At 48.2% G+C, this 25,720-nt stretch overlaps 1 protein-coding gene across 1 annotated transcript in view; it reads left to right on the forward strand.

Annotated features, from left to right (window-relative positions):
- The window catches only part of RASGEF1C (RasGEF domain family member 1C), a 97,931-nt gene that overhangs the window by 45,755 nt on the left and 26,456 nt on the right, over positions 1-25,720 (forward strand). The window contains exons 2-4 of the mRNA XM_033855157.2: positions 19,435-19,617; positions 19,789-19,911; positions 21,104-21,241. Of these exons, the coding sequence (XP_033711048.1) occupies positions 19,441-19,617; positions 19,789-19,911; positions 21,104-21,241 (438 nt within the window). The 5' untranslated portion in view covers positions 19,435-19,440. The remainder of the gene's footprint in view (positions 1-19,434; positions 19,618-19,788; positions 19,912-21,103; positions 21,242-25,720) is intronic.

Here is a 25,720-nt window from a genome sequence, read left to right on the forward strand (position 1 = left end):
ACATACTGTGGGGCTTCCCTGGTGGTGCAGTGGTTGAGAGTCTGCCTGCCAATGCAGGGGACACGGGTTCGTGCCCCGGTCCCGGAAGATCCCACGTGCCATGGAGCGGCTGGGCCCACGAACCATGGCCGCTGAGCCTGCGTGTCCGGAGCCTGTGCTCTGCAACAGGAGAGGCCACAACAGTGAGAGGCCTGCGTACCACACACACACACACAAAATACATACTGTGCTCATGGACTGGAACAATCAACATAGTAAAGTTACCAGTTCTCCCCAAATTAATCTACAGATTTGCTACAGTTCCAGTCAAAATCCCAGCAGGGGTTTTTGTAGATACAGACAAGGTCATTCTAAAATGTATATGGAAAGGCAAAGGAACCAGAATAGTTTAACACACCAAAATATTAGTAAAATCATAAATCTATTTATGACAGTGCATGCCTGTAAAAAGTTCCTTAATGAGATAAGGGGAGCTGATCATCAAATGTCACTAATGAAATGCTGTTTGGCTTTGAGTTGCTCAGGGTGACACAGAGGAGATCTAAGTCCAGAGGACAGTTCTGTTTTCGGCTCTGAGAATCTGAGACACCCACCGGGGTCTGCTCTGCATGGTGGCATGTGGACTGTGGTCCCTCCATCCACCACCCAGGACTGGGAATCCTCCAGGCTGGCAGCCAGAGCTTTGACCTGTAGTGCGAGTGTCCCCTCTCCAGTCCTCAGTTTCTCCATCTCCTGGTCCAGCTGGATTCTTGCCCGGCACTTTGAGACTCAGGGATGAATTTCCAGCCTCTGTGTGGGACCTCTGTGGCCCTGAAAGATGGAGGGATCCGGTGTCTAGAGGCATGCAAAAATCATCCTGATTTTCAGAAAGAAGGCAGGACCTGTGAGCAGGAAGCTGTTGACTTTGGACAGTGCTCTTGCCCCTGTGCAGACCAGAGCTAGACAAGGTCAGGTACCTTCCCACCCCAGTCCCCTTAGTTCAGTGAGGAAATGAGGCCCAGAGAAGGGAAGCATTCTGTCCCAGGCTATACAACAGGTCAGTGGCCAGATAGGACCAGACTCTAATAGCCATCTATCTGCTCACTCATTTCTTCGTTTAAATATGTTTTGGGGTAACTACCATGTGCCTAAGCACAGTCCAGGCACTGGGGATGCTTCAGTGGACGTGAGAGACCATGTTCCAGGGCTCCTGATCTTGTGGGGAAACAGAGGAGAAATAAGCAAACAAACAGACATGAGAATTTCAGTAGGTATCAAAGACTATGAGAAAATAGCCCTGGTGATGCAATGTCTAGGGGCCTCCAAAGGAGGTCTGCATGATGTGATCTGAGATCTGGTGTGTGTTTCTCCTTTACTCTCACACTCACGACACCCCCAGCACCAGCTGGGTGTCCTACAATTCAAATTTGTTTCCTAAGCACTCTTCTCAAGAAGATACTGGAGGATGAGCTCCATTGAAATGAAAGAATAAACCAGAAAAGAAGAAGACATGAGCTGCAGAAAGAAGGAGACCCCACACAAAAGAAATGACAAGGGAATCATCCTTTGGAGGATGGTGAAAATGATTCCAGGATAGCAGCTCTGCACCACATGTGGAGGGCAACTGAGCCACACTGCATCAGGGCAACCCAAGAAACAAACTGTCATCATTAAGACCCCCTTCCATCAGGCCGTCTTCTTAACCCAAGGACAGAACACCCAGGACAACTTGGGCCAGCTTCTCATCAGTACTTGGCTTGTCTTGACCATGTGCTAATGAGGGTCTCTCCCCTCAAGCTCTGCTGAAGACATGCATATCACTCACAGAAGTTTCCAGCTTTCCCCTGAGAGTGGGAGGTAGACCACAGTGGTCTCAAATATAGAAAGGACAGAGCAGCCCACTTTCACTGACCAGACTTCTGCTGCATGTCCAGTGCCTGGTCTACACCCCAGTCTTGCCAGGCACCCAACTGTGGAGAGCCCAGTGTTTCCCAAGACTCACTCGTGACCTTGCTCATGAGTTCCCCAGAAAGGGCCTTGTCACCTCCCAGAGAAGCGGAAGTCAGACCAAGACTGCTCCACTCACCTCCTCCTGGAGCCTCTGCCCAGCAGGGACAGTGCTGCCCGCTCCTTGCATGGCTGGTGTGTGCTTGCCCTTCAATTTTAAGACTAAGAAGTATGTTTCTTGGGATAGATACACAGGTAGACCTATAAAGAAAAGCAAGGGAACAATTAGCACAAAAGTCAGAATGGTTATTGCCTAGAGGTTAGGGAGTAAGGAGTGGATTCATCAGGGAAAGTACGTAAGGGATTTTAAGGTACTGGTAATTCTCTTTTTCTTAGCCTGGGTAGCAGTTCACATATGTTCATTCATATTGTTTTAATAATAATAAAAATAATTCTTATTTAAATTATAGGTGTGTTCATAGAATCTTTTGTGTTTAGTTTTTTTTTTAAGTGAAGAGAGGAAAAAGTATCAAGGGAACGTCTCTCTGTGGTGGTCGCCAAGCAAGGCCCCATATTTACTCTGATTGGATAACCTGGGTCCCTCACTCAGGGGTGAGAGGAGAGGATGCTTCATTTTCATTTGCCAGGACCCAGTTTACCACCCGCCCCAAGCCCACCTAAGCAGGATTCCAGCCAGTGGGGAGAAGTGGTTCCTGGAAGTAAGGAAGCATGGCAGTTGGAAGGGTAAAACAAAACCCCTTCACTGTGGTTTGGGGGAGCAACTGGGCAGTATAGTTTGATTCGCTTGTAAGGACTGGTGTCTTTCAGCCCAGTCTTGCTCCTTCTAAAAGTGTGTCCTCAGGAAACAATCAAGGATGTGGACCAAGAGTAAGGGACTGACTGGATGGATTATGGAGCGAGAGAGAGACCAATTTTCCCTTTGAAGAGCTCTGTATTACTTACTGACCTGTGGTGGGTCTTGGTGCTGTCAACCTGCACTCAACAGATTGCCTGCAAGCTGGGCCCTAGGATCTCAGAAACCCGAGCTTCCCAAGATATGAAAGCAGCAGGCTCTGCCAGCAGGAGCTGAGGGCCATATGGAGCACAAAATTAACACATGCCAGTCCTCCCTTCACAGCCAAGTCTGTTGGATGGCCTCCCAAAGGCAAGGCCAGGCTGCGCATGTGCCACCTCTGCGCTCAGGTCTGAGGGAGACCCTAGCACCCCCACAGTATCCCTTCAGACAGTAGGAAACAAGGAGGAGCCCTTCATTGGACCCAAACTGTAATGAGATGAGTGTCTCAGCTCCAGGCTTTGTTAGGGAGGGAGGGGAGGAGGACCACAGAGGTTTTTGGGGCTCTGAACAAATGCTGCCACTGCTCAGAGCAGCCAAGCATGAGATGGCATGGTTCACGCCCCTACCCTTGGACCCTTTCCTCCTCTGAGGCTCCAGTGAGGGCGGGGGAAGGGCTTGGCCATGGGCTGAAACCTCTTCTTCAGCTGAGTCCATTAGGGGCTGATCAGGGGGCTTCCTGCCTCCTGGAGGCTGGGCCATGTTGGGATTCCCAGTAATCAGGCTGCCCTCCTCAAGCTCTCAGCCCCTGAGCCCAGATCCCCTGCTGAATCTCTGGGCCATGTCTGTCTTCCGTTCAGCATTTACCAGTTTCCTTCCCAGGGCCAAGGATAGGAGCTGGGTCTGGAGTCTGGGATCTGGGTAAAAGTCACCAGCTAGTAACCTTATCCACTCCACTTTACCATGTAGGACCCAGGTTTGCTCATCTATGAAGTGGGCAATCATTCCCATATGGTCGTTTTAAGGATTAAGTGACATGTGAGAACAAAAGACAGATGAAACATGACACAGAATCTCTTTCTTCTTGAAATGAAACCCCTGGGGGTCAGAGCCTGTCTGGGTCAGATGGGGCAAGTACTTCATCCAGGACCCTTGGAAACAGCCCCAAGTTTAGCTCCTCTTCCCCTAAGGGCACAGAGACTGTCCCTATTCCTGCAGAAGCAGTCCCAACCAAAGATGCCCATTCAACTCTCTCAATCATGCCTTGGGCCAGCTGAGGCTCCAGATGCCCTACCTGGGGAGCAGGTCTTGCCTGGACCCTGTGAGAAAAGCTTGGAATTTAGGCCTCTTCTCAGAGCTTCTGGTGGCCCTGCACAGATAGAAGTAAAACTGAAACATGGTCTCTGAAGAGGCCATCTAGACAGGCAGCCCTGCACAGATAGACGTAAAACTGAAACATGGTCTCTGAAGAGGCCATCTAGACAGGCAGCCCTGCGCAGATAGAAGTAAAACTGAAACATGGTCTCTGAAGAGGCCATCTAGACAGGGAGCTCTTTCTCATGGCAGGGGAAGGAGGATGCCTGGGGCTTCCAGGGCACACACAGATTCAGGAACTGTGTGTGGCCCCAAACCCTCCCAAAAAGCTGCAAGGGGACTAGGAGCATCATCGTTGAAGGGCTCTCATCTCTGTCCCAGAGCATACCTGTCCCTGATCGAGAGATGGAACAATTTAAGATGTTTATTCCCACTAGTATTGTTTTTGCAGGAGTTTTGTCCAATACACTATGACAAGAAAAGGGAGTGAGGTTTAACCACAAGAAAGGAAAAAATGAAATTACTATTAATTGTAGACATGATTGGTTTCTGGAAAACCCAAGACTATTAGAACTAATGAGATGAAAAAATCCATATACAAAACCCCATAGCAGGGACTTACCTGGTGGCACAGTGGTTAAGTATCCACCTGCCAATGCAGGGCACACGAGTTTGAGCCCTGGCCCAGGAAGATTCCACATGTCGCAGAGCAACTAAGCCCGTGCACCACAACTACTGAGCCTGTGCTCTAGAGCCTGCGAGCCACAAATACTGAGCCCGCATGCCACTACTACTGAAGCCCTCATGCCTAGAGCCCATGCTCCACAACAAGAGAAGCCACCACAATGAGAAGAGTAGCACCACAACAAAGAGTATCCCCCACTCGCCACAACTAGAGAAAGCCTGTGTGCATCAACAAAGACCCAACACAGCCAAAAATAATAAATAAATAAAATAAATAAATTTATAAAACAAGAAACTAAACAAACAAAAACCCAATAGCAATACCCAGTTAAAGATATAATGGGGGGACATCAGGGAAGATAGTGGCATAGGAAGTACCAGGATTCCATCTCCACCTAGATGACAGTTGAACTGGCAGAATCTGTCTAATGTAATTATTTCAGCACTCTAGAGTCTATTTAAAGGCCTGCAGCTCCCAGAGGAAGGCTTAAGCAGTAAATCTCAGTTAATTTTGGTCAGTTTCAGATCTGAGCATGGTAGCAGCATCCTCCACCCTTCAGCCTCAGGGCAGGCAGCCATGAACATATTCCTGGAGCAGCTTGCACACAGTTTATGGGAGCCAAGGTGGGCAATAATGCCCTTGTTCTCTAAATATCAGGGATCTGGGTTCTTATACCTATTGCTTCTGATTATGGAGGCGCAGATACAGAAGCAGGCCACCATAGTTGCAATTCCTGCTGGCTGAATAGGCTTTAGGGGATTTAAAGGGCCAGAGCCTGGTTCCCCCTCCCTTCTTTTTTCTCTTTTTCCCCTCTTGAGAGCCAAACATTTAAGGATTAGGACTTTCAAAAATAACCATATAGGGCTCCCCTGGTGGCGCAGTGGTTGAGAATCCGCCTGCTGATGCAGGGGATGTGGGTTCGAGCCTTGGTCTGGGAAGATCCCACATGCTGCGGAGCGGCTGGGCCCGTGAGCCATGGCCGCTGAGCCTGCGCGTCCGGAGCCTGTGCTCCGCAACGGGAGAGGCCACAACAGTGAGAGGCCCGCGTACCGCAAAAAAAAAAAAATAATAACCACATATAGGGAAGAATTTCTAAAGTTACTGAACATGCCTATGGAAAGGTGCAGGCTCGTAAAAGACCCAAAAAGATCTTAATTTTACATGTTAGGCTGATCCCAGCACAAAGGCACCCTGAAGAAATTTTTTTTTTAATCCTGAGGAAATCTTATTTCCAGATTTTAGTTACTACTTTATAAGAGTCAAACGTCCAATGTTCAACAACAACAAAATATCATAAGGCATACAAAGAAACAGGAATGTATGGACCATTGAAAGGAGAAAAATATCAGCATAAACCATCCCTGAGGAAGACCAGATGATGGACTTATTAGACAAAGATGAGGTGACCAGTTGAGAAAACTACGAACAAAATAGAAATATCAATAAAGAGATGGAAAACATAAAAAAACAAAAAAGGAATTTCGGAGCAGAAAAGTACAATACCTGAAATGAAAAATTCACTAGATATATTCCAAAGCAGATTTGAGCACACAGAAGAAAGAATCAGTGAACTTAAAGCTAGGATGATTGAAATTATTGAGTCTTAAGAACATAAAGAAAAAATGCTGAAGAAAAGTGAACAGAGCCTAAGGAGCCTGTGGGACACTAATAAGAAAACAAACATACATGTTGTGAGACTCCCAGAAGGAGAGGAGAGAGAGAAAGGAGCAGAGAGATTGTTTGAAGAAATGATGGTTGAAAACTTCCCAAATTTGATGAAAAACATGAATATAAACATTCAAGAATCTCAACAAATTCCACGTAAAATAAACTCAAAGAGAACCATGATGAAACACATTGTAATCAAATATCGAAAGAAAAAGACAAAAAGAATATGGAAAGCAGCAAGAGAGAAGCAAATTGTCACATACAAGAGAACCTCAATAAGATTATTGGCATTTTTCTCATCAGAAACCTTTGAGGCCAGAAGGCAATGGGTTGATATAGTCAAAGTTCTGACAGTAAAAACATTGCCAACCAAGAATTCAATATACAGCAAAACTATCCTTCAAAAATGAGGGAGAAATTAAGATATTCCAAGATAAACAAAAGCTGAATGGTTTCATTATACCAGAACAAGAAATACTCAATGGAGTCCTTCAAGTTGAAACAAAAAGACACTAATCAGTAACTCAAAGCCATATGAAGAAATAAAGATCTCTAGTAAAGATATATACATGGGCAAGTATAAAAGTTAGTATTACTGTAACTTTGGTTTGTAACTCCACTTTTTGTTTTCTACATGATTTAAGAGACTAATGGGTTTTTTTACAAAAATAATTATTAGCCTATGACACTAACTGCATAAAGACGTGGTTTTGTGACCTCAATAACTGAAACAGTGTAGGGACAGAATGGTATAGGGACAGAGTTTTTGTATGCTATTAAAGTTAAGCTAGCATAAATTCAAACTAGAGTGTTATAACTTTAGGATGATAAATGTAATCCCCATGGTAACCACAAAGAAAATAGCTATGGAATATACACAAAAGGAAATTGGAAAATAATTTAAATGTTTCACAATAAAAAATTAACTAAATACAAAAGAAGACAGTAATACAGGAAATGAGGGACAAAAAGCTATAAGGCATATAGAAAATATAGCAAAATAGCAGAAGTAAATTCCCCTTAACAGTTATTATTTTAAATCTAAATGGATTAAACTCTCCAGTCAAAAAGAGATTGGCAGAATGGATTTTAAAAAATGATCAAACTACGTGCTGTCTACAAGAGACTCATTTTAGATTCAAAGACATAAATATGTTAAAAGTGAAAGGATGGGAAAAGATATTCCACTAACCAAAAGAGAGTGGGGTGGCTATGCTAATAGCAGAAAATAAACTTTAAATTTAAAAAGGTTACAAGAGATAAGGAAGGACATCATATATTAATAAAAGGTTCATTACAGCAAGATATAGCAATTATAAACATTTACATAACTTTAAAACAGACCATCAAAATATATGAAGAAAAAAATTACAAGAATTAGAGAGACAGATAGTTCTACAATAACAGTTGGAGACTTTAATACCCCACTCTCAATAATGGATAAAACAATCAGACAAAAAATAAGTAAAGAAATATAGGATTTGAAAAACACAATGAGCCAACTAGATCTACGAGACATATACAAAACACTCTATGCAACAACAATAGATTACACATTCTTCTCAAGTGCACAGGGGACATTTTCCAGGATAGACCATATAATGGGCCACAATCAAGTCTCAATATATTAAAAAAAGATATCTATCTTACAAAGTATCTTCTCCAACCACAATAAGGATGAGTTAGAGGTCAACAATAAAAAGAAAACTAGAAAATTCACAAATCTGTGGAAACTAAACAATGCACTCTTAACCAATGGTTCAAAGAAAAAAATCATAAAGGAAATTAGAAAATCCTTAGAGACAAATGAAAATGGAAACACAACATACTAAAACTTATGGGTTGCAGTGAAAACAATGTTAAGAGAGAAGTTTATAGCTATAAACACTGACATTAAAAAAGAAGAAAGAGGGCTTCCCTGGTGGTGCAGTGGTTGAGAGTCCGCCTGCCGATGCAGGGGACACGGGTTCGTGCCCCGGTCCGGGAGGATCCCACATGCCGCAGAGCGGCTGGGCCCGTGAGCCATGGCCGCTGAGCCTGCGCGTCTGGAGCCTGTGCTCTGCAACGGGAGAGGCCACAACAGTGAGAGGCCCGCGTACCACAAAAAAAAAAAAAAAAAAAAAAAGAAGAAGAAAGAGGGCTTCCTTGGTGGCACAGTGGTTAAGAATCTGCCTGCCAATGAAGGGGACATGGGTTCGAACCCTGGTCTGGGAAGATCCCACATGCTGCAGAGCAACTAAGCCCATGTGCCACAACTGCTGAGCCTGCACTCTAGAGCCCACGAGCCACAACTACTGAGCCCATGTGCCACAACTACGGAAGCCCGCATGCCTGGATCCCATGCTCTGCAATAAGAGAAGCCACTGCAAGGAGAAGCCTGTGCACTGCAATGAAGAGTAGCCCCCCCGCCAGCCACAACTAGAAAAAGCCTGCACGCAGCAATGAAGACCCAACACAGGCAAAAATAAATAAATAAATAAATAATTTATTTAAAAAAACAAAAGAAGAAAGATCTCAAATCAACAAGGAACTAGAAAAAGAAGAGCAACCTAAACCCAAATCTAGCAGAATGGAGGAACTGATGAAGATTAGAGAAGAGGTAAATAAGATATAGAATAGAAAAAAATTACAGAAAATCAATGAAACCTAAAGTTAGTTCTTCAAAAAGATTAACAGAATCGACAAACTTTTAACTAGATTGACAATAAAAAAGAGAATTACTCAATTACTAAAGTTAGAAATGAAAGTGGGAACATTACTTCCAATTCTACAGAAGGATTATAAGAAAATACTATGAACAATTGTATGAGAACAAATTAGATAACCTCGATGAAATGTACAATTCCTAGAAACACAAAACCTACCAAGATTGAATCACAAAGAAATAGAAAATCTAGACCTATAACTAGTAAGGAGATTGAATCAGTAATTAAAATCCTCCTGACAAAGAAAAGCCCTGGAGCTGATGGCTTCACTGGTGAATTTCTACCAAACATTTAAAGAAGAATTAACACCAATCCTTCTCAAACTTTTCTCAAAAAGTAAAGAGAGAACACTTCCTAACTCATTCTATGAGGCCAGTATTGCCCTGATATGAAAGCCAGACAAAGACACTGCAAGAAAAGAAAACTATAGACCAATACTCCTCATGAACATCGATGCAAAGTTCCTCTACAAAATACTAGAAAACTGAATTCAGCAGCATATTAGAAGGACCAAGTGGGATTTATTCTTAGAATTCAAAGATGACTCAACCTATGAAAATCAATTAATGTAACACATCACATTAAAAAAAGAAGGAAAAAATCGTCTGATCATTTCAATTGATGCAGAAAAAGAATTTGAAAAAATTCAGTACCCTTTAATGATAAAAACTCTCAACAAACTAGGACTAGAAGGAAACTACCTCAACATAATAAAAGCTGTACATGAAAAACCCACAGCTAATATTATACTCACTGGTGAAAGACTGAAAGCTTTCCCTCTAAAATCAGGGACAAGACAAGGATGCCTGTTTTGCCACTTCTATTCAACATAGTGAAAAAAGCTCTAGCCAGAGCAAGAAAAAGAAATAAAATGCAACCAAATTAGAAAAGAAGTAAAATTAGCTGTTTGCAAACAAATGACCTAATATATAGAAAACCCTAAAGATTACATACAAAAAACAAAACAAAACTGTTAGTACTAATTAACAAATTCAGCAAAGTAGCAGGCTACAAAATCAACACCAAAAAAATTAGTTGTGGGGCTTCCCTGGTGGCTCAGTGGTTGGGAGTTTGCCTGCCAATGCAGGGGACACAGTTTCATGCCCCAGTCCGGGAGGATCCCGCATGCCGCAGAGCAGCTGGGCCCGTGAGCCATGGCCGCTGAGCCTGCACGTCCGGAGCCCGTGCTCCACAGCAGGAGAGGCTGCAGTAGTAAGAGGCCCGCATACCGCAAAAAAAAAAAAAAAAAAAAAAAAAAATTAGTTGTGTATCTGTATACTAACAATGAACAATCCAAAATGGAAATTAAGAAAACAACTCCATTTATAATAGCATCAAAAGAATAAACTTAGAAACTTACACTTAGGAATCAATTTAACCCAGGAGGCAAAACACTTATACCCTGAAAACTACAAAACATTACTGAAAGAAATGAGAGAAGACACCAATAAGTGGAGACAACCTGTGTCATGGATTGGAAGACTTAATATTGTTAAGATGTTAACACTATCCAAAGCAATCTACAGATTTAATGCAATCTCTATCAAAATTACAATTGGGTTTTTGGCCAAGGTAGAAAACTCCATCTAAACTTTATATGGAATCTCAAGGGACCCTGAATAGCCAAAACAATCTTGAAATGGAAAAACAAAGTTGTAGGATTTGCGTTGCACGTGCTGATTTCAAATTTAATACAGAGCTACAGTAATCAAAACAGTGTGGTATTGCCATAAAGACAAACATATAGACCAATGGAATAGACTAGAAAGCCCACAAATAAATGCCAGTGTATAGAATCAAATTATTTTTGGCAAGTATGCCAAGACCATTCAGTGGGGAAAGAAAAATCCTTTCCCAAATGGTGCTGGGAAAACTGGATATCCACAGGTCAAATCATGAAGTTGGACCCTTTCCTAACACCATATACAAAAATTAATGCAAAATGGATCAAAGCCCTAAACATAAGGGCTGAAACTATAAAACTCTTAGAAGAAAACATTGGAAAAAAACTTTATGACATTGCATTTGTCAATGATTTCTTACATATGATACCAAAGGCACAGGCAACAAAAGAAAAAAATAGACGAATTGGACTTTACCCAAATGAAAAACTTTGGTGCATCAAAAGACACTATCATCAGAGTAAAAAGGCAACCCATATAATAGAAGAAAATATTTACAAATCACAAAGCTAAGAGGGATTAATATCTGAAATACATAAAGAACTCCTAAAACTCAACAACAATAAAAACAGCTCAATACAAAAATGGGCCAAGGACTTGAGTAGACATTTCTCCAAAGAAGATGTATATGAATGGCCAATAAGCACATGAAAAGATGCTCAACATCACTGATCATTAGGGAAATACAAATCAAAACCACAATGAGATACCACTTCATACCCTAATGGTGGCTACCATCAAAAATAAAGAAAATCGGGGCTTCCCTGGTGGCACAGTGGTTGGGAGTCTGCCTGCCGATGCAGGGGACATGGGTTCGTACCCCGGTCGCGGCTAGGCCCGTGAGCCATGGCCGCTGAGCCTGCGCATCCGGAGCCTGTGCTCCACAACGGGAAAGGCCACAACAGTGAGAGGCCCATGTACCGCAAAAAAAAAATAAAGAAAATCAGTATTAGCATGGATGTGGAGAAATTGGAACCCTTTTACATTGCTGGTAGGAATGTAAAATGGACAACTGCTGTGGAAAGCAGTGTGACAAAGGTGGAAGCAACCCAAATGTCCACTGATGGATGAATGGATAAAGAAAATGTAGTATACATATACAGTGAAATACAGTATAAATATCCAGCCTTAAAAAGAAAGGAAATTCTGGGGCTTCCCTAGTGGCACAGTGGTTGAGAGTCCGCCTAACGATGCAGGGGACACGGGTTCGTGCCCCAGTCCGAGAAGATCCCACATGCCGCGGAGCAGCTGGGCCCGTGAGCCATGGCCGCTGGGCCTGCGTGTCCAGAGCCTGTGCTCCACAACGGGAGAGGCCACAACAGTGAGAGGCCCACGTACCGCAAAAAAAAAAAAGAAAGGAAATTCTGACACATACTACAACAGGAATGAACCTTGAAGACTTTCTACTAAGTGAAATAAGCCAGTCCCAAAAGGACAAATACTGCTGTGCAGTGTTGGTGGTATAGTGGTGAACATAGCTGCCTTCCAAAAGGACAAATACTATATGATTCCACTTATACAGGTACCTAGAATTGTCAAATTCTTAAAGAAGAAAATAGAATGGTGATGACCAGGGGCTGAAGGGAGGGGAGAATGGGGAGTTATTGCTTACTGGGCATGGAGTTTTATTTGGAGAAGATGGAAAATTTCTGGAGATGGATAGTGGTGATGATTGAGCAACTAAATGGTTAATGCCACTGAAGTGTACACTTAAAAATGGTTAATATGATAAATTTTATGTTAAGCAGATATTACAACAATTTTTGAGAAAGATATAATGGGGGAGGGGGAAGAAATGATGGGATGCAAATATGTAAATGTGTAAACGTATGCTACATAGGGAGGCAAAGGCAGAAGTGGCTCTGATTTGAAGTTGTGGCCAACTACATCCTTCAAGAGTCAGTTGGCAGGGATAACCCCCAGCAGCTATTGATAGCTGGTTTCAGAAGCTCCAGCTACAAGCCTGGAGGAGCAGGGTAGAGGGCCATCAGGCCACAGCCAGCTTGGAAACCCTGGTGAAGCACAGGAGTGCTGTTCAGAATTTTGGCACAGAGCTCCATTAGCAGTTGGAATTGCTGCTCATGTTGTGTTCTAAGCCCTTGCAGGTGGTGAGCACCCGTGGGGAGGACTGGCCTTGGTGGTCCTTTCCTCTCCATGGCAGGTATTGTGCTGAGTGCTTTGTGCACTTAATCTTACCGGTTCCTCTTCATAAACTAAAGAGGAGGGATTCTTTTCCCTGTTCTCTGTGCACAAAGGCACTTTTCAGGGCCGTTTTCTAGGAGTGTCTTTCCCTCTGTCCCCTCGGTCAAGCCTGGCCCGGTGCCCACCCAGGAAAGAAGGCTGGAGAGAACATCTCCTCTCCAGTCCCCAAGACATGTTGCACTGACCAGCCACACACATTCCTTCCATAGGGTCTTTGGATTTCCATTTTTGGCAGCTTTTTTATGCCAATCACCAGCCCTGTGGGCTGGGCCAGCAGAATGAGGGTTGTAGACTGGCCACCCAGGAGCCAGAGATGTCGTTTCTAAATGTGCTTTTGTCATACAGTGTGGTCCCCGCTGTGGCTTTTTTAAAAAAACAAATTTAATTAAAATCAAAATACAAAATGTCAGGAATTCTGGGCTCTCTTAAACCTGGAAGGTCTGAGCACGTGGTCAGCCCTCAGGGAGCCCAGCGGAGCTGTGTTTTCTCGTGCCCACAGCTCTGGCCACTCTCTACCAGCCTCACCTGCAGGGTGGCTTGCTGCGGGTCCTCTCCCTGCATCTGCCAGTCTTCCTGCAGATCAGATCCATGCAGTGCAGGCTCGCTGCCTACCCCTCATAACTGTCATGGGAGTCCCAGCACCTCCACATGCGGGGCCTGGAGACTTAAACACGGGGATCCATATATACGCCTGAGGGGCAGGGACTAAGCAGGGGAATAGGAGACATGGGCAGAGAAACTGAGGCAGGAGCACAAGCCTAGGTTGGGGGGAAACTGTGACTCAGAAGCCACCCCTGCCCCTCCCAGGCCTGGCCTGCAGCAGGTCAGGCCTGCTTAGGTCAGGTCCCCCCACAACAACCAAGTGCATTTTCCAGGGCAGTGCATCTGATTGGCCCAGGCTGGGCTGGTTCCCGCCCCTTGGCCAAGTGAGGGTGGGCCTCCCTGGTAGTCCCACCAGGACTGTCAGTATTCATCAGAGGGTGTGGTTACTCCCCAAAGCAAAACTCCTGTGTTTGTAGCCAGAAGGAAAGGAGATGGAGGCCAAGAAAGCAGACCCAGCCAATGGAGGTGCCAAGAGGGGTGGATTTGGAGCTCAGGTCTGGGCTGGGAAGGAGATGTGGCACCTGGAAGAGGAGGTCCTCTGTGCACCTGGGCCCACAGGCCAGAGTTAATACCTGGAAGGGATGGCCTGTCCCCGTAGGGGCCACTGTGACCCCGGGCCAACCAGCATGGGCTTTTTCTCTCCTCGTGTTTTGGGCACTGCTGGTCACACCTCAAGTGTCTGACCGAGTCCCTCTGACACTGTGGCCTGGGGATACCAGCATCAGTGCCCAGGTGGGCTGATGGTCAGGAAGAGGGCCTGGAGTTCAGACTCACCTGTGCTCAAGTCCCAGCTCTTCCATGTACTCAGCATGAGAGCTGGGTACCTGCCTTTCCCACTCTGAGCCTCAGTTTCCTCATCGGTAAGATGGGAGGCCTAAGGGATGAGATGGGGCGTCAGGCAGGGAAGATTGGCCTTCCCAGGTCAGGACTGCAGGCTTCTCCCCAGCTTCCCTCCCACAGACTCCAATACTTGAATGCCTGGTGTGTTGGCCACACCTCATCATCCCTTTTTGCACTGTTCAATTTCAGGCTTCACTGCCTCTCACCTGCACCACTGAGTCACTTGAATGCCACGTATCTTGACCGAGCACCCACTGTGCGTGTGTGTCAGGGAGCCGGGCCCTAGAGTGCAGCAGTGGGCGAGCCAGCCTCCTCCTGGAGAGAACACAATGCCAGGAGACCAAGGCCAGTGTGAAGTCTGGGGGATTGGGGAGGCCCAGGGGTCACAGGGGTCAGGAGGCATGCCAGGCAAGCAGGTGCAGCGTGTTCGAAGGTGTGGTGTGTGGTTAGTCCTGGGGTAAAGGGGCCCTCACCTGGACACATCAGAAAGTGGACTTTGCATTCAAACCATGGCTGGGCCACTGTTGGTTGCGTCCCCTCAGGGGGTCACGGGCTGAGCATGCCCGCGATCCCACCACCCGCCATAGCCCTGGGATGTGTTCAGGTGTTCTGGGGGCCTTTCGTCTTCTCAGCTATGTTTGATGACTGAGCTCGACCTTCATTCAGCTTGAATGGATAGCACCAAGACAATAGCATACATTGGGGCAAAGGGGGCATGCACATCAATGAAGCATTTTTTCAGTGTTCCATTGTAATTTTATTCATTGGAATAATATTGCTTGTATCGTGTCATATGTGCAGTTTCCTCTCCTCCCATTTTCACTTCGTTACATCATAACCATTTCTATGTTATCACTGAGTCCTCATAACTGTCATTTCAACGGCAACAGAAACTCCACTAATGGGTATGTTCTCCTTCTGTTCATCATCTGTGGCGTTCTGCATTTTGTTCACTGCTTATAATTAACACCTAACCAAACTCCTTTCCAAAACTTTTCCTCTTTAGATTATTTTCTTGGGATAAATTTCCAAGGATTTGATTAAGGTGAAAGAACACTCTCAAACATAAGGCTCTTTGCACATCGAGTCAAATCTTGTCCAATTCAAAGGGGCTGTGACAGTGTAGAGCCCTGCCCAGCAGTGTTTAAAGGGCTGTTCCAACATGCCAGACAGCACTGGTTGTTTTGTTGTCTTGTTCATTTAGTGGGTATAAAGCAGACACCTACTGGAGTCATACCATGCACTTGTCTACACACACACACACACACACACACACACACACACACACAGAGAGAGAGAGAGAGAGAGAGAGAGAGTCCCAGGCCCCGAGGCAAAGCAAAGAGAGATAACTTGAAACAGCTCTTTAGATGGGGCACAGACGGAGTAGCCCGCCAGCCCGCTCGGGACCTCTGTGCCAGCCCTGTACTCCCAGCTGCTGCTCATGTACACCATGCAGGCTGTGTGCTTAGAAGCACACATTGGGGAACTACTGGTGATTCCAAGGATTCTCAAGGGAAATTGTGACAATAAACAATTTTCCCAGCATCACTGGCTTCTTTTAAAATTGTGGTAAAATACACATAACATGAAATTTACGATCTTAACCATTTTTAAGTGTGCAGTTCAATTGCATTAAATACATTCACATTGTTGTGCAACCACCACCAGCATCCATCTCCAGAATTCTTTTTATCTTGCAGCACTGAAGCTCTCTGTGAATAAAAGTAACTCCCCATGCACCTCCTGCCCTGGGAGCCACCTTCTACTGTCTGTCTCTATGAACTTGACTACTCCAGGAGCTGCATGTAAGAGGAATCATACAGATTGGTCCTTTTGTGTCTGGCTTATTTCACTCAGCATTAGAGTCCTCAAGTTTCACCCACGTGGTAGCACATGTCAGAATGTCCTTCCTTTTTAAGGCTGAATAATAGCCCGTCGTGTGTATCCATCACATTTTGTTATCCATTCATCTGTTGATGGACAGTTGAGTTGGCTTTTAAAAATTACCCCGATAGCTAGTGGGAAGCAGCCACATAGCACAGGGAGATCAGCTCCATGCTTTGTTACCACCTAGAGGGGTGGGATAGGGAGGGTGGGAGGGAGATGCAAGAGGAAGGGGATATGGGGATATATGGATATGTATAGCTTATTCACTTTGTTATAAAGCAGAAACTAACACACCATTGTAAAGCAATTATACTCCAATAAAGATGTTAAAAAAAAATTACCATTGGACATCCAAACAATGGATTACTGTGGGACAGTTAAAAAATAAAAAGCATGAACGTGCTCTGTCCTGCCATGGGAAGATTTTCAAAATGTACTGTTAGTGAAAAGAGCACAGGAGAGTGTGTGCAATACACTACTTTTTGTGTAATAAAGAAAGGGGGGAATATATATATTTATATTTTCTTGTCCTTGTATACAGAAGGACAGAAAAATAGGTAAGAAATTAATAAAAGCAGTTACTATGGGAGAGGGTGAATGGGGGCCACTTCCGCAGCCCGTCTGTGTTCCCAGTAGGCTGGAGCCCCTGCTCAAGGGAGGAGGATGACGTCTGTGCCAGCGCACCTTCGGGGAGGGGTGAGAGGAATGTCAGGGCACTACTGTGGCTCTGACCGCACCCACCCTATCTCAAAGGAATACCCAGATGCAGGAAGTCATCATCCCCTCTCCCCTTGCCTGGGCACACCCTTCAGAGCCTCAGTGGTACAGTCTCTCTGCATGCCTTGGCTTGCTTATGTCTGCCTCCCCAACCCCTTGCCAGCTCTGAGAGGTCCTGTCCGTCTGCAGCCACTCCATGCATGCACGCATGAATGCACGCATGAATCAGCAACAGCAGGAGACACCAGAGACTGCAGCAGGGGGCCAAGCCCATCCATTCACTGATAATCGGGCCAGAGCCCAGCTGGCAACAGGATGGGTGCTTGGAGGTGGGAGGGCAACATCAGCCACCCATCTGCTCTCTGGGCATCCCTGTGAGTCATAATGGTTCTGGCCCCCAGCTCCACGCAACCCCTGACCTCCAGTGGAAACTTGCTGCTTCGGAACAGAGCTGGGTCCAAGCCCTCCCCCCTTCCTCGTGTGTCCGGCCCCCCACACCCGGCCCCCAGTACCAGGCCAGACCTGAGGTGTTCTGGATGCTTCCCAGCTCACCTCTTGAAGTTGTGGCATCCTGGCTTCCCCAGAAAGGCCCCTCTGCAGACCCTCTCACATTGTCTGATGGACCACCCTGAGCTACAGAGAGGTTTCCAGAATCGCCTCCACCTCCGCTACTGGCTCATCTTTGAGAAAACTGGGATCTGGGACAGGCTACAGGGAGGAGGTGCCAGGTGTCTGGCAGGAGAGAGCGGACCTTCCTGGCCTCAAGAGCTTTCTGTCTAGTGGAACTGGGCTCTGGTTCTGGGCTCTGGGTGTGTGGCAGAGGCAGCGCTCACCCCAGAGTTAACCACCATTCCCTGCAGGGCAGCCCCCGTGTGCCCTCATGTGCAGCAGCTTTCCCACTGGGATGGACAGGAGACAATTTTGTGAAATTTTAGTTTCATCAACTGAAAATTGAACACTTACAACTTTGCTGGAAAGGTGAAATAAAGCTGTGGCTGTCCCTAGGGCTGGGACTGTCCAGGCCGCTGTTCAGACTGGTTCCCGCACCCTCCCTGCACCGTAACCCAGTCGCTGCACGCCCTAGGGACAGCCCTCTGCAGGGCTGCTTCTGATCCCCAACATCAGCTTGGACTCTCCAAGTCCCTCTGTCTTTACTTTCAGGGCCAGGTCACCAGCGGGCAGGAGAAGTCAGAAACAGGCTGGGGCCAGGGTCTGCCATGGGGGCAGCAGGGGTGAGGTGAGAGGGGCAGTGGGGAGGCTGCTCCCTGTAAGGTCCCTGTGGTGAGCCTGCAGGACTCCACAGTTAAGGCTGCGGGGGCTGCTTGAATGTATGGAGAGATGGTTACGTATGGGAGCTGGTTAAACGTATGGGAGATGGTTAAACAGTCACAGGCTTGGCCAGGACTCGCTGCTACAAGTGCCCCAAAGGCTTCGTTCAGGAAGACTGGCCAACAGGCATATGTGCAGAGCCCGAGGGAGGAAGCACTGTCCAGTGCACACTCGTGGATGGGTGCCTGCTGCAGGCCAGGACCTTGACTCAGTGCTGGGTCAGAAGATATGTGTGCTGTGGCCCCACCTGGAGGAGGTCTGGCTGGAGACCTTTCTCTATACCAGGCACCAGCAGCACCCCAAGCACTCCACAGTGCTAACAGGGAGAATCTGCTGATGCCCACCGGAAGTCAGGCCCAGCCTTGACGGGTTGCTGCAGGGAAACAGGGAAGGTCCCACCTAGGGGGAGTCACTTCAGCCACGTGCAGAGGGATGGAGGATTGAAGATGGTGGGAGAGCCTTCCTGCAAGGGGGGAATAGCGGGACAGGTCAGTGGGTCCTAATCACAAAGAGCCTGGACCGTCATTTGGCTGCACCTGAGAGAAACTCAAACCGACTCATGTGATGGAGCAGTCCACAGAGCAGCTTCGGGCACAGCAGGATCCAGGGCCTCACCCACGGAACTCAGGAATGTGCTCGCTTTCCTGGCTCCTTGAGGGACAGGATGGTTCCAACCGTGCCATTCCACTGCTCAGGGACCCAGGGGAAAGAGCTTTCAAGTGCCACAGAAGTTCTAGGATTGCATCTGAGCCCTCTAGTTTGGATCAGGTCCACCCCCGACTCATTCTTGTGGCCAGCAGCAGGGCAAATACGTTGATTGTCTAAGCCTGGTCAAAAACAACCTTCACTGCGAGTAGGAGTGGATACTGGAAACAGTCAGTCCCTAAATGACTAGGAATGATAATGGAAAAGAGATGATTCCTGGGGATGCAATGGCTATGGGGTGGGGGGATCCCTCCCTGGCAGCCCTCCCAGGAGGTGATCACTGGGCTCAGGTGGGCACAGAAGAGCCTATGGGAGGCAGGGCCTGCCCAGCCAGGATCCCAGGGGACCAGCAGGTCCAAATGCCCCTTGCCATTGCAGGTAGGCATGCCCCGGACACTGAGCACCTCCGACATGGTCACTCCAGGCAGCCTCGGCCCACCCCACCCTGAGCCCACGGATGGTGAGCAGGCCGGGCAGCCCCTCCTGGATGGAGCTCCATCCTCAGCCTCCCTGGACACCCTGATCGAGCAGCTGGTGCCCAAAGCTGACTACTACCCTGAGGTGGGTGATCCACCCAGTGGGGAGGAGGGGTAGCAGACTGGGCTCTCTTCCACCAGGCATGGGGGAGACAGCAGAGCTGGGGCTGGCTGGGCCTGGGGGTGGAGTAGGCTGGGAGGCACGTCCTTCCATGCCCTTGTGAGCACATGCTGCCTTTCTCCCGTATCCCCCCAGAAAGCCTACATCTTTACCTTCCTGCTGAGCTCCCGCCTCTTCATCGAGCCCCAGGAGCTCCTGGCCCGGGTCTGCCACTTGTGCATCGAGCAGCAGCAGCTGGACAAGCCAGTGCTGGACAAGGTGAGAGGCAGGGCAGGGCCGGGGGCCTCCGAGTGTACTGGGTCTCCCCTGACATGCACTTGTGAATCAACCTCTTGGAGAGGCAGCAATTGCTCCCGTTCTCCTGACAAGGAGCCCACAGGGGTTTCTGACTTGTCTGAAACCCAGAGCCAGAAGGGACAGAGTCAGAACCTTTAACCCCAGTGCCGTTTTCCAATGCCCTAGGGGAGCCTTGAGCTCACACAGCCCAAACCTGGGCCCCCAGAGCCCCATGAGTAGATCCCCATCTGTGGCCTGGGATGGCCCTGCCGTGCCTGTTGGTCTCCCTGCCCCCGGCACCCTCTGTTCCACCCTTTCTTCTTCTGCGTGTCCACTGTTGGCTCAGCCTTCCCTCGGTTCCCCATATCCTTTCCTCTGTCCCTCGCCATATCCCATGGGCTACAACAGTCTATTTATACATGTGTCAGTAGGGTTCCGCTGTCCAGTGATAGAAACCCAGTTTCAACGGGCCTAAGGCAAAGGGACTTTACTGGCTCATATAACTGCAAAGTCTCAAGCTACCACTGGTTCCAGGGACTAAAGCACCATTAAAACGTGGTCTTTCTCCCTAAGACCCCTTGCTTTGTTTACCTCTGGCCAGCCTCACTCTGGCTCAGGCAGGTTCTCTGTACGGTCTGATGGCCTCCGCGGCTCCAGGGTCATGGTCTACCCTTCCCAATCCTGTGGAAAGAGGAGCCTGATAAATAAAAGCCCCGATCTCATTGGCTTAGCTTAGGCCACATGCCCCTCTGTGAGCCAATCACAGTGCATGATGGGGGTGTGCCATGCCCTGATTGGCCAGCACTGATCTGGGCACACTCCTGGAGCCCTGGGTCAGGATCAGCTGGGAAGGATGGAGAGGGAGACCCCACAGGAAAACAGATGCTGTCACCACAGAAAGGGAGATGGGACGACTGGCAGTTACAAACAAGAGATGACCCCCATTCCAAATGTGTGTCTGTCCCCCTCTGCTTTGCTGTGGTCAGCCCCCATCCCCATGTCCCGTCTCTGTCTCCTGGCACAAAGTAGGCACGAGGCCCACCCCGCCTCGGCCATTGCTGCTGCCCCTCGGACAGCCCAGACGCGCAGTGAGTGGCTGAGACAGAGGCTGCTGTGACCCCCACCTCCCAAGCAACCCTCACCAAATGCAGACGACCCTCGGATTGCCTTGCAGGCCCAGGTCCGGAAGTTTGGCCCCAAACTGCTCCAGTTGTTGGCCGAGTGGACAGAGACGTTCCCTCGGGACTTCCAGGAGGAGTCGACCATCAGTCACCTGAAGGATGTGGTGGGCCGCATCGCCCCCTGTGACGAGGTGGGCGAGCCAAGCGGGATTCTCTTCACCTTGTCTACACCCTCACACCCCAGATCTGAGCCTGTTCCTGGGATGGCCTCAGGGTCCTCATCTCCCCACCAGCACACTGCAGCCCCTCTAAAATCAGCCCCTTTCTGCCCCATCAGAGAATCAGGCACTGCAGAGCTGGCAGGGAGAGCAGGCCTCTGGTTCCAGGCCTGGTCTCTTGACCTTTCTCCTGTCCTGCTCTCATCAGTGGCATCAGATGGCAAGTGAAGGGCTCTTGTGGCTGCGTGGTCGGGCCATAGGTCAATGACCCATTAGGCTGGCCTGGCAGAACCCTCTTCCCCAGTAGCTTGGGAGGCAGCCAGTGTATTGGGCATCTGGTGCCTCTGCGCCCCACACCCTGCCCTGCTCTCCCAGCTGCATTACTCTGGGGAAGGCACTTAAAGGTGAAAGAGGAACAAAACTCCCTACTCCCTACCTCCCAGGATTAGGGTGAGAACACTGAGGGGGAGTGCATGTTGCTTGCCTTGGGAGGAGACTGAATGTGGCAAGCTGACAGCTAGTGACATGCCCCACAGTGGGTTTGAACACAGAGCCAGCCAGAGCCAAAGGAGAACTGCCAAGGCAGGCTGGGCACCAGGAAGCTGTAAAGTCCAAGGCCTAACTGAGGCTCAGAAAGGGATGCCCTGCCCTGAGGTCATTTCACATAGCCAGCAAGTTAGTTGTTATGAGAGCTCAGTGAGATGAGGGTCATCTCCTCCTCCTCCTTTGCATCCCCTGATCCATCTGGGGATTATAACACTTGGCTTAGGTTGCAGCAGAAAGGAGACTCAGGGAAGGCTCAATGACTGGATGGATCAGGAGGATGAAGCAGGAAGGGGAGATGCTGACTGACCGGCTTGGTACATAGTTGGCTACTTTGATGGATGAGTCGAGGGGGAAAGAAAGATGTTTGGGAAGTTGGGTAGGCAGGGAGATTTATGGGCTAAGTGGATGTGGAGAGATTGATGGAAAGAAGTGGAGGAGAAAGGTAGAAATGATAGCTAGATGAGTGGGTAGATGGATGACTAGATGGATGGGAGGGTGAGTGAATGGGTAGGTGGATGGGTGTGTGTGGGTATGGGTGGGTGGGTGAGAACATGGATGGGAAGGTGGGTGGGTGGATGGATGGATGGATGGATGGATGGACGGATGGTGGATGGATGGATGGGTGGGTGAGCGGATGGACGGTGGATGTATGTATGAATGGATGGATGGTGGATTGATGGTGATGGATGGATGGATGAATGGTGGATGGATGTATGAATGGATGGATGAGGGCAAATGTTAGACTGGAGGGAGGAAGGATAGATAAGTGAATTGATGGATCTGTGGGTGGGTGAATGTATAAAAGGGGAGGTGGGTGGGAAATAGATGGTTGCAGGGACGGTAGATGGATGGATGGATGGATGGATGGATGGATGGATGGATGGATGGAGCAGAGGGTATGTAGTGAGATGAGAGCCCAGTCCTCTGCTTTATCTCTCTCCCCTGCCACAGTAGGCCTTCAAGCAGGTGAGGTCTAAGCCATTGACAAGATGGATTATCTGCCCTTATCAGGCCTGCCTCTGCCATTGGCAGAGCAATTTCAGAGGCAGACCCTGCCATTCTGGCCACCGTGGCGTGGGATGGGTGTAAGTCCTGGGCTTGTTTCCTTGAGAAGCAGTGCCTCCTCACTGAGCCCTCAAAAAATCTGTCAAGACTGTGCTGGGAAATCTTTTCTAATACCCAGTAGATGAAAATAAGATACAGCCAAGACCTATGAATGGGCTATAGAAAGCAGTCATCCACCAGGTGTGGATTTTCAAAGCAGAAATAACTCATTCGGGGCATTTCTCATTCCTTCCCTCGGAATCCAATTAGGTGTGCTGAGTGGTGAGAACTGGACCTGGGATTCCCTAGTCTCCATGCCACCCACCCAGGCTCAGGCCAGGGGTGACCCATGTGTCTTTGTAATCCCTAAGTTTCCCTTCCCCAGAAAGCACCTGCTCCAAGGGGATGTCCTATAGGTGCTGGTTTCCCTCCCCTGGATGCTGTGGGTGGACTGCAGGCTGCTCCCCTCCCAGCACAGGCACAGTCTCAGCTGGGAAAGGAGCTGGTGAGCCCTGAACCAAACGGATGAGGCAGGGCCCACAGGACTCAGAACATGAGGTCAGGGTCAGACCTTCTGAGCTCAGATCCCAGCTCAGAAACCACAGCTATGTGACTTTGGGCAAGGTGCTTCCCCTCTCTGAACTTCAGTTTCTTCATCAGTCAAACAGAGACGATAACTGCTCCCACCACACAGGTCTGCGGCAAAGGCCCTGAAGTCACGTGTGCTCGTATTTCAGCACTTGGTAAATGTGAGCTATGATGAGGAACAAATTCTTTCCAAAGTTCAGGCACATGGGGATTATTTTTAACTTTTTTGAAACTTTTGTTATGGAACATTTCAAACATATACAAACATAGATAATAGTAACCATGAACTCCTGTGTGCTCATAGCCTAGCTTCAACAATTATCAACATTTTGCCAAACTTGTTTCTTCTATCCCCTCACACACTTCCCCTCCCTCCAAATTATGTTTTTAAATCATAGGCATTATATCTTTTGCTCCAAAAACATTTCAGAATCATCTTGTAAAAGATTTCTTACACAGAGATAGGATCAAGATAGGATGATATAAAGTGTTGTGCATAATACAATGAGATGAACACAGTGTTTTCAGAACTGCGTGTCTTTGGGCAAGTTACTTAACCGCTCTGGACCTTAAATTAATTTCTGTAAGAGGGAAGATGATAAGCCCTCCCTCAAAGGGCTGTGAGGAGAACAATGCTGCTCAGGAACGTGGAGGAGGTGGTACAGGGCCAGGAAGGAGTGGGGCTTCCCCATCAAAGTGGCTGTGAAAGGTGACACCTTTCTCTTTCTTCCTGCCCCCCTGCCATTTCCTGGAAGCCTCATGTCCTCACTGTGCTCCCCACCACCTCTCAGTAACCGGGAACAAGGAGCTGGAGCGTCTCTGGGAAGGCCATTCTCTATGACTGTGGGTTCTGTGCTGCTCCAGTCCACCCTCGGCTCCCATCCTGGTAGGTTGGGCTCAGCAGTTACAACTCAGGAAGACCAATGCCGAGGCTGAGAGAGACTGGGGGATCACAGGAAGGCATAGAGGGTCACAGCCCTGGTGAGGGAGACAGGACAGGAGGACAGCAGTGCCTTGGCCACACCCACTGGGCTGGCCAGAGGAGGCTGACTGTACGGGCAGCCTTCCTCGCTCTGGCCTTGCTCTCCCACTCACATGGCTGTCTACTACCTCCCGCCAAGGGCAAAGGTGGTGGACAGCTGACTCAGAGAACGAGCTGGCAGTGGGTGCAGAACTCCTGCCTGTGCAGGTGGGCTAAGCCCATTGGACATCAGCCGCAGGCTGGCTCAGGTGGGAGCTTTCAGGAACTTCAGAAAACAAGGGCCCGTACTCGTCTGGATAGAAATGGATCCTAATCACGAAACGCTCAGTCCAAGAGAACTTGGAGGCACCTGGAGAGCCATGGCCACCACCCAGGCCACGCTTGGATGGCGACCTCTACACTCACACTCGGCTCCGTGCATGCAGCAGGCAGCTCTGTGAGAATGACAGAGAAAACAGCGCAGTCCCCATCCTCCCAGCTCACAGGCGAGCCACTGGGGGAGAGCTGAGCCATGCTGGGTGCACCCCGGCTCTCGAATGTGGGCTCCTGACAGTGACAAGGAACACACTGGTGTTCTCAGCGGTAGGTCCCTGGGCCTGCCCAGATTCACTGAGATCTCCCAGACGGTGTCCACAAGGTGTAGAAATCAGTGAGAGAATGAGAGGAGGTCAAAGAGAAGGTCAAATACCTTCCCCACATTCAGAGGGGGAACAGAAGATTCAGGAAAAAATCAACACATAAGCTTGAGGTTAACACTAAAGGAAAATTTTTAAATGAATTAGCACGCAAGCAATGGCAATTGTTTGGAGTGAATATTGGTTCAATAGAAACAAGTCCTGCTAAATTGTCTGCATATTTTTAAAGATAGGGCCAGTGCCTGGTTCTATCAAACTGTAGCCACAGATGCACTGCATCCTTGACTTCAGTAGAGCTCTGAAGTCTGCCTTGGAGAGGCTGACTGTCTAGAAGCAGGTGAAGGCCAGTTTTATCTAATCAGCAAATATGTGTGGGCCCCTCCTGTTCATGCTGGGGACCAGCAAAGAGTGACCCAGTGTTGCCTTCATGGAGCTGGTACTCCAGTGAGAGGCTTGGACAAGGGCTCTGAAGGAAGGGCATGGAGCTTGGAGGGAGAAGGCTGTACAGGTCCTGCCTGGGTCATGGGGCAGGAGGGACAAGGGGTCAAAGGGATTGGGGAGTGGTCTGTGTCTGGAGCACAGAAAAGAGGAGCAAGGGCTACATGGAGGCCATTGAGCATGCCCAGAGCTAACCTCAGGGCCTCCAAGCCATGTCAG

The sequence above is a fragment of the Tursiops truncatus genome, chromosome 3, assembly GCF_011762595.2.
Source record: "Tursiops truncatus isolate mTurTru1 chromosome 3, mTurTru1.mat.Y, whole genome shotgun sequence".
NCBI lineage: Eukaryota > Metazoa > Chordata > Mammalia > Artiodactyla > Delphinidae > Tursiops > Tursiops truncatus.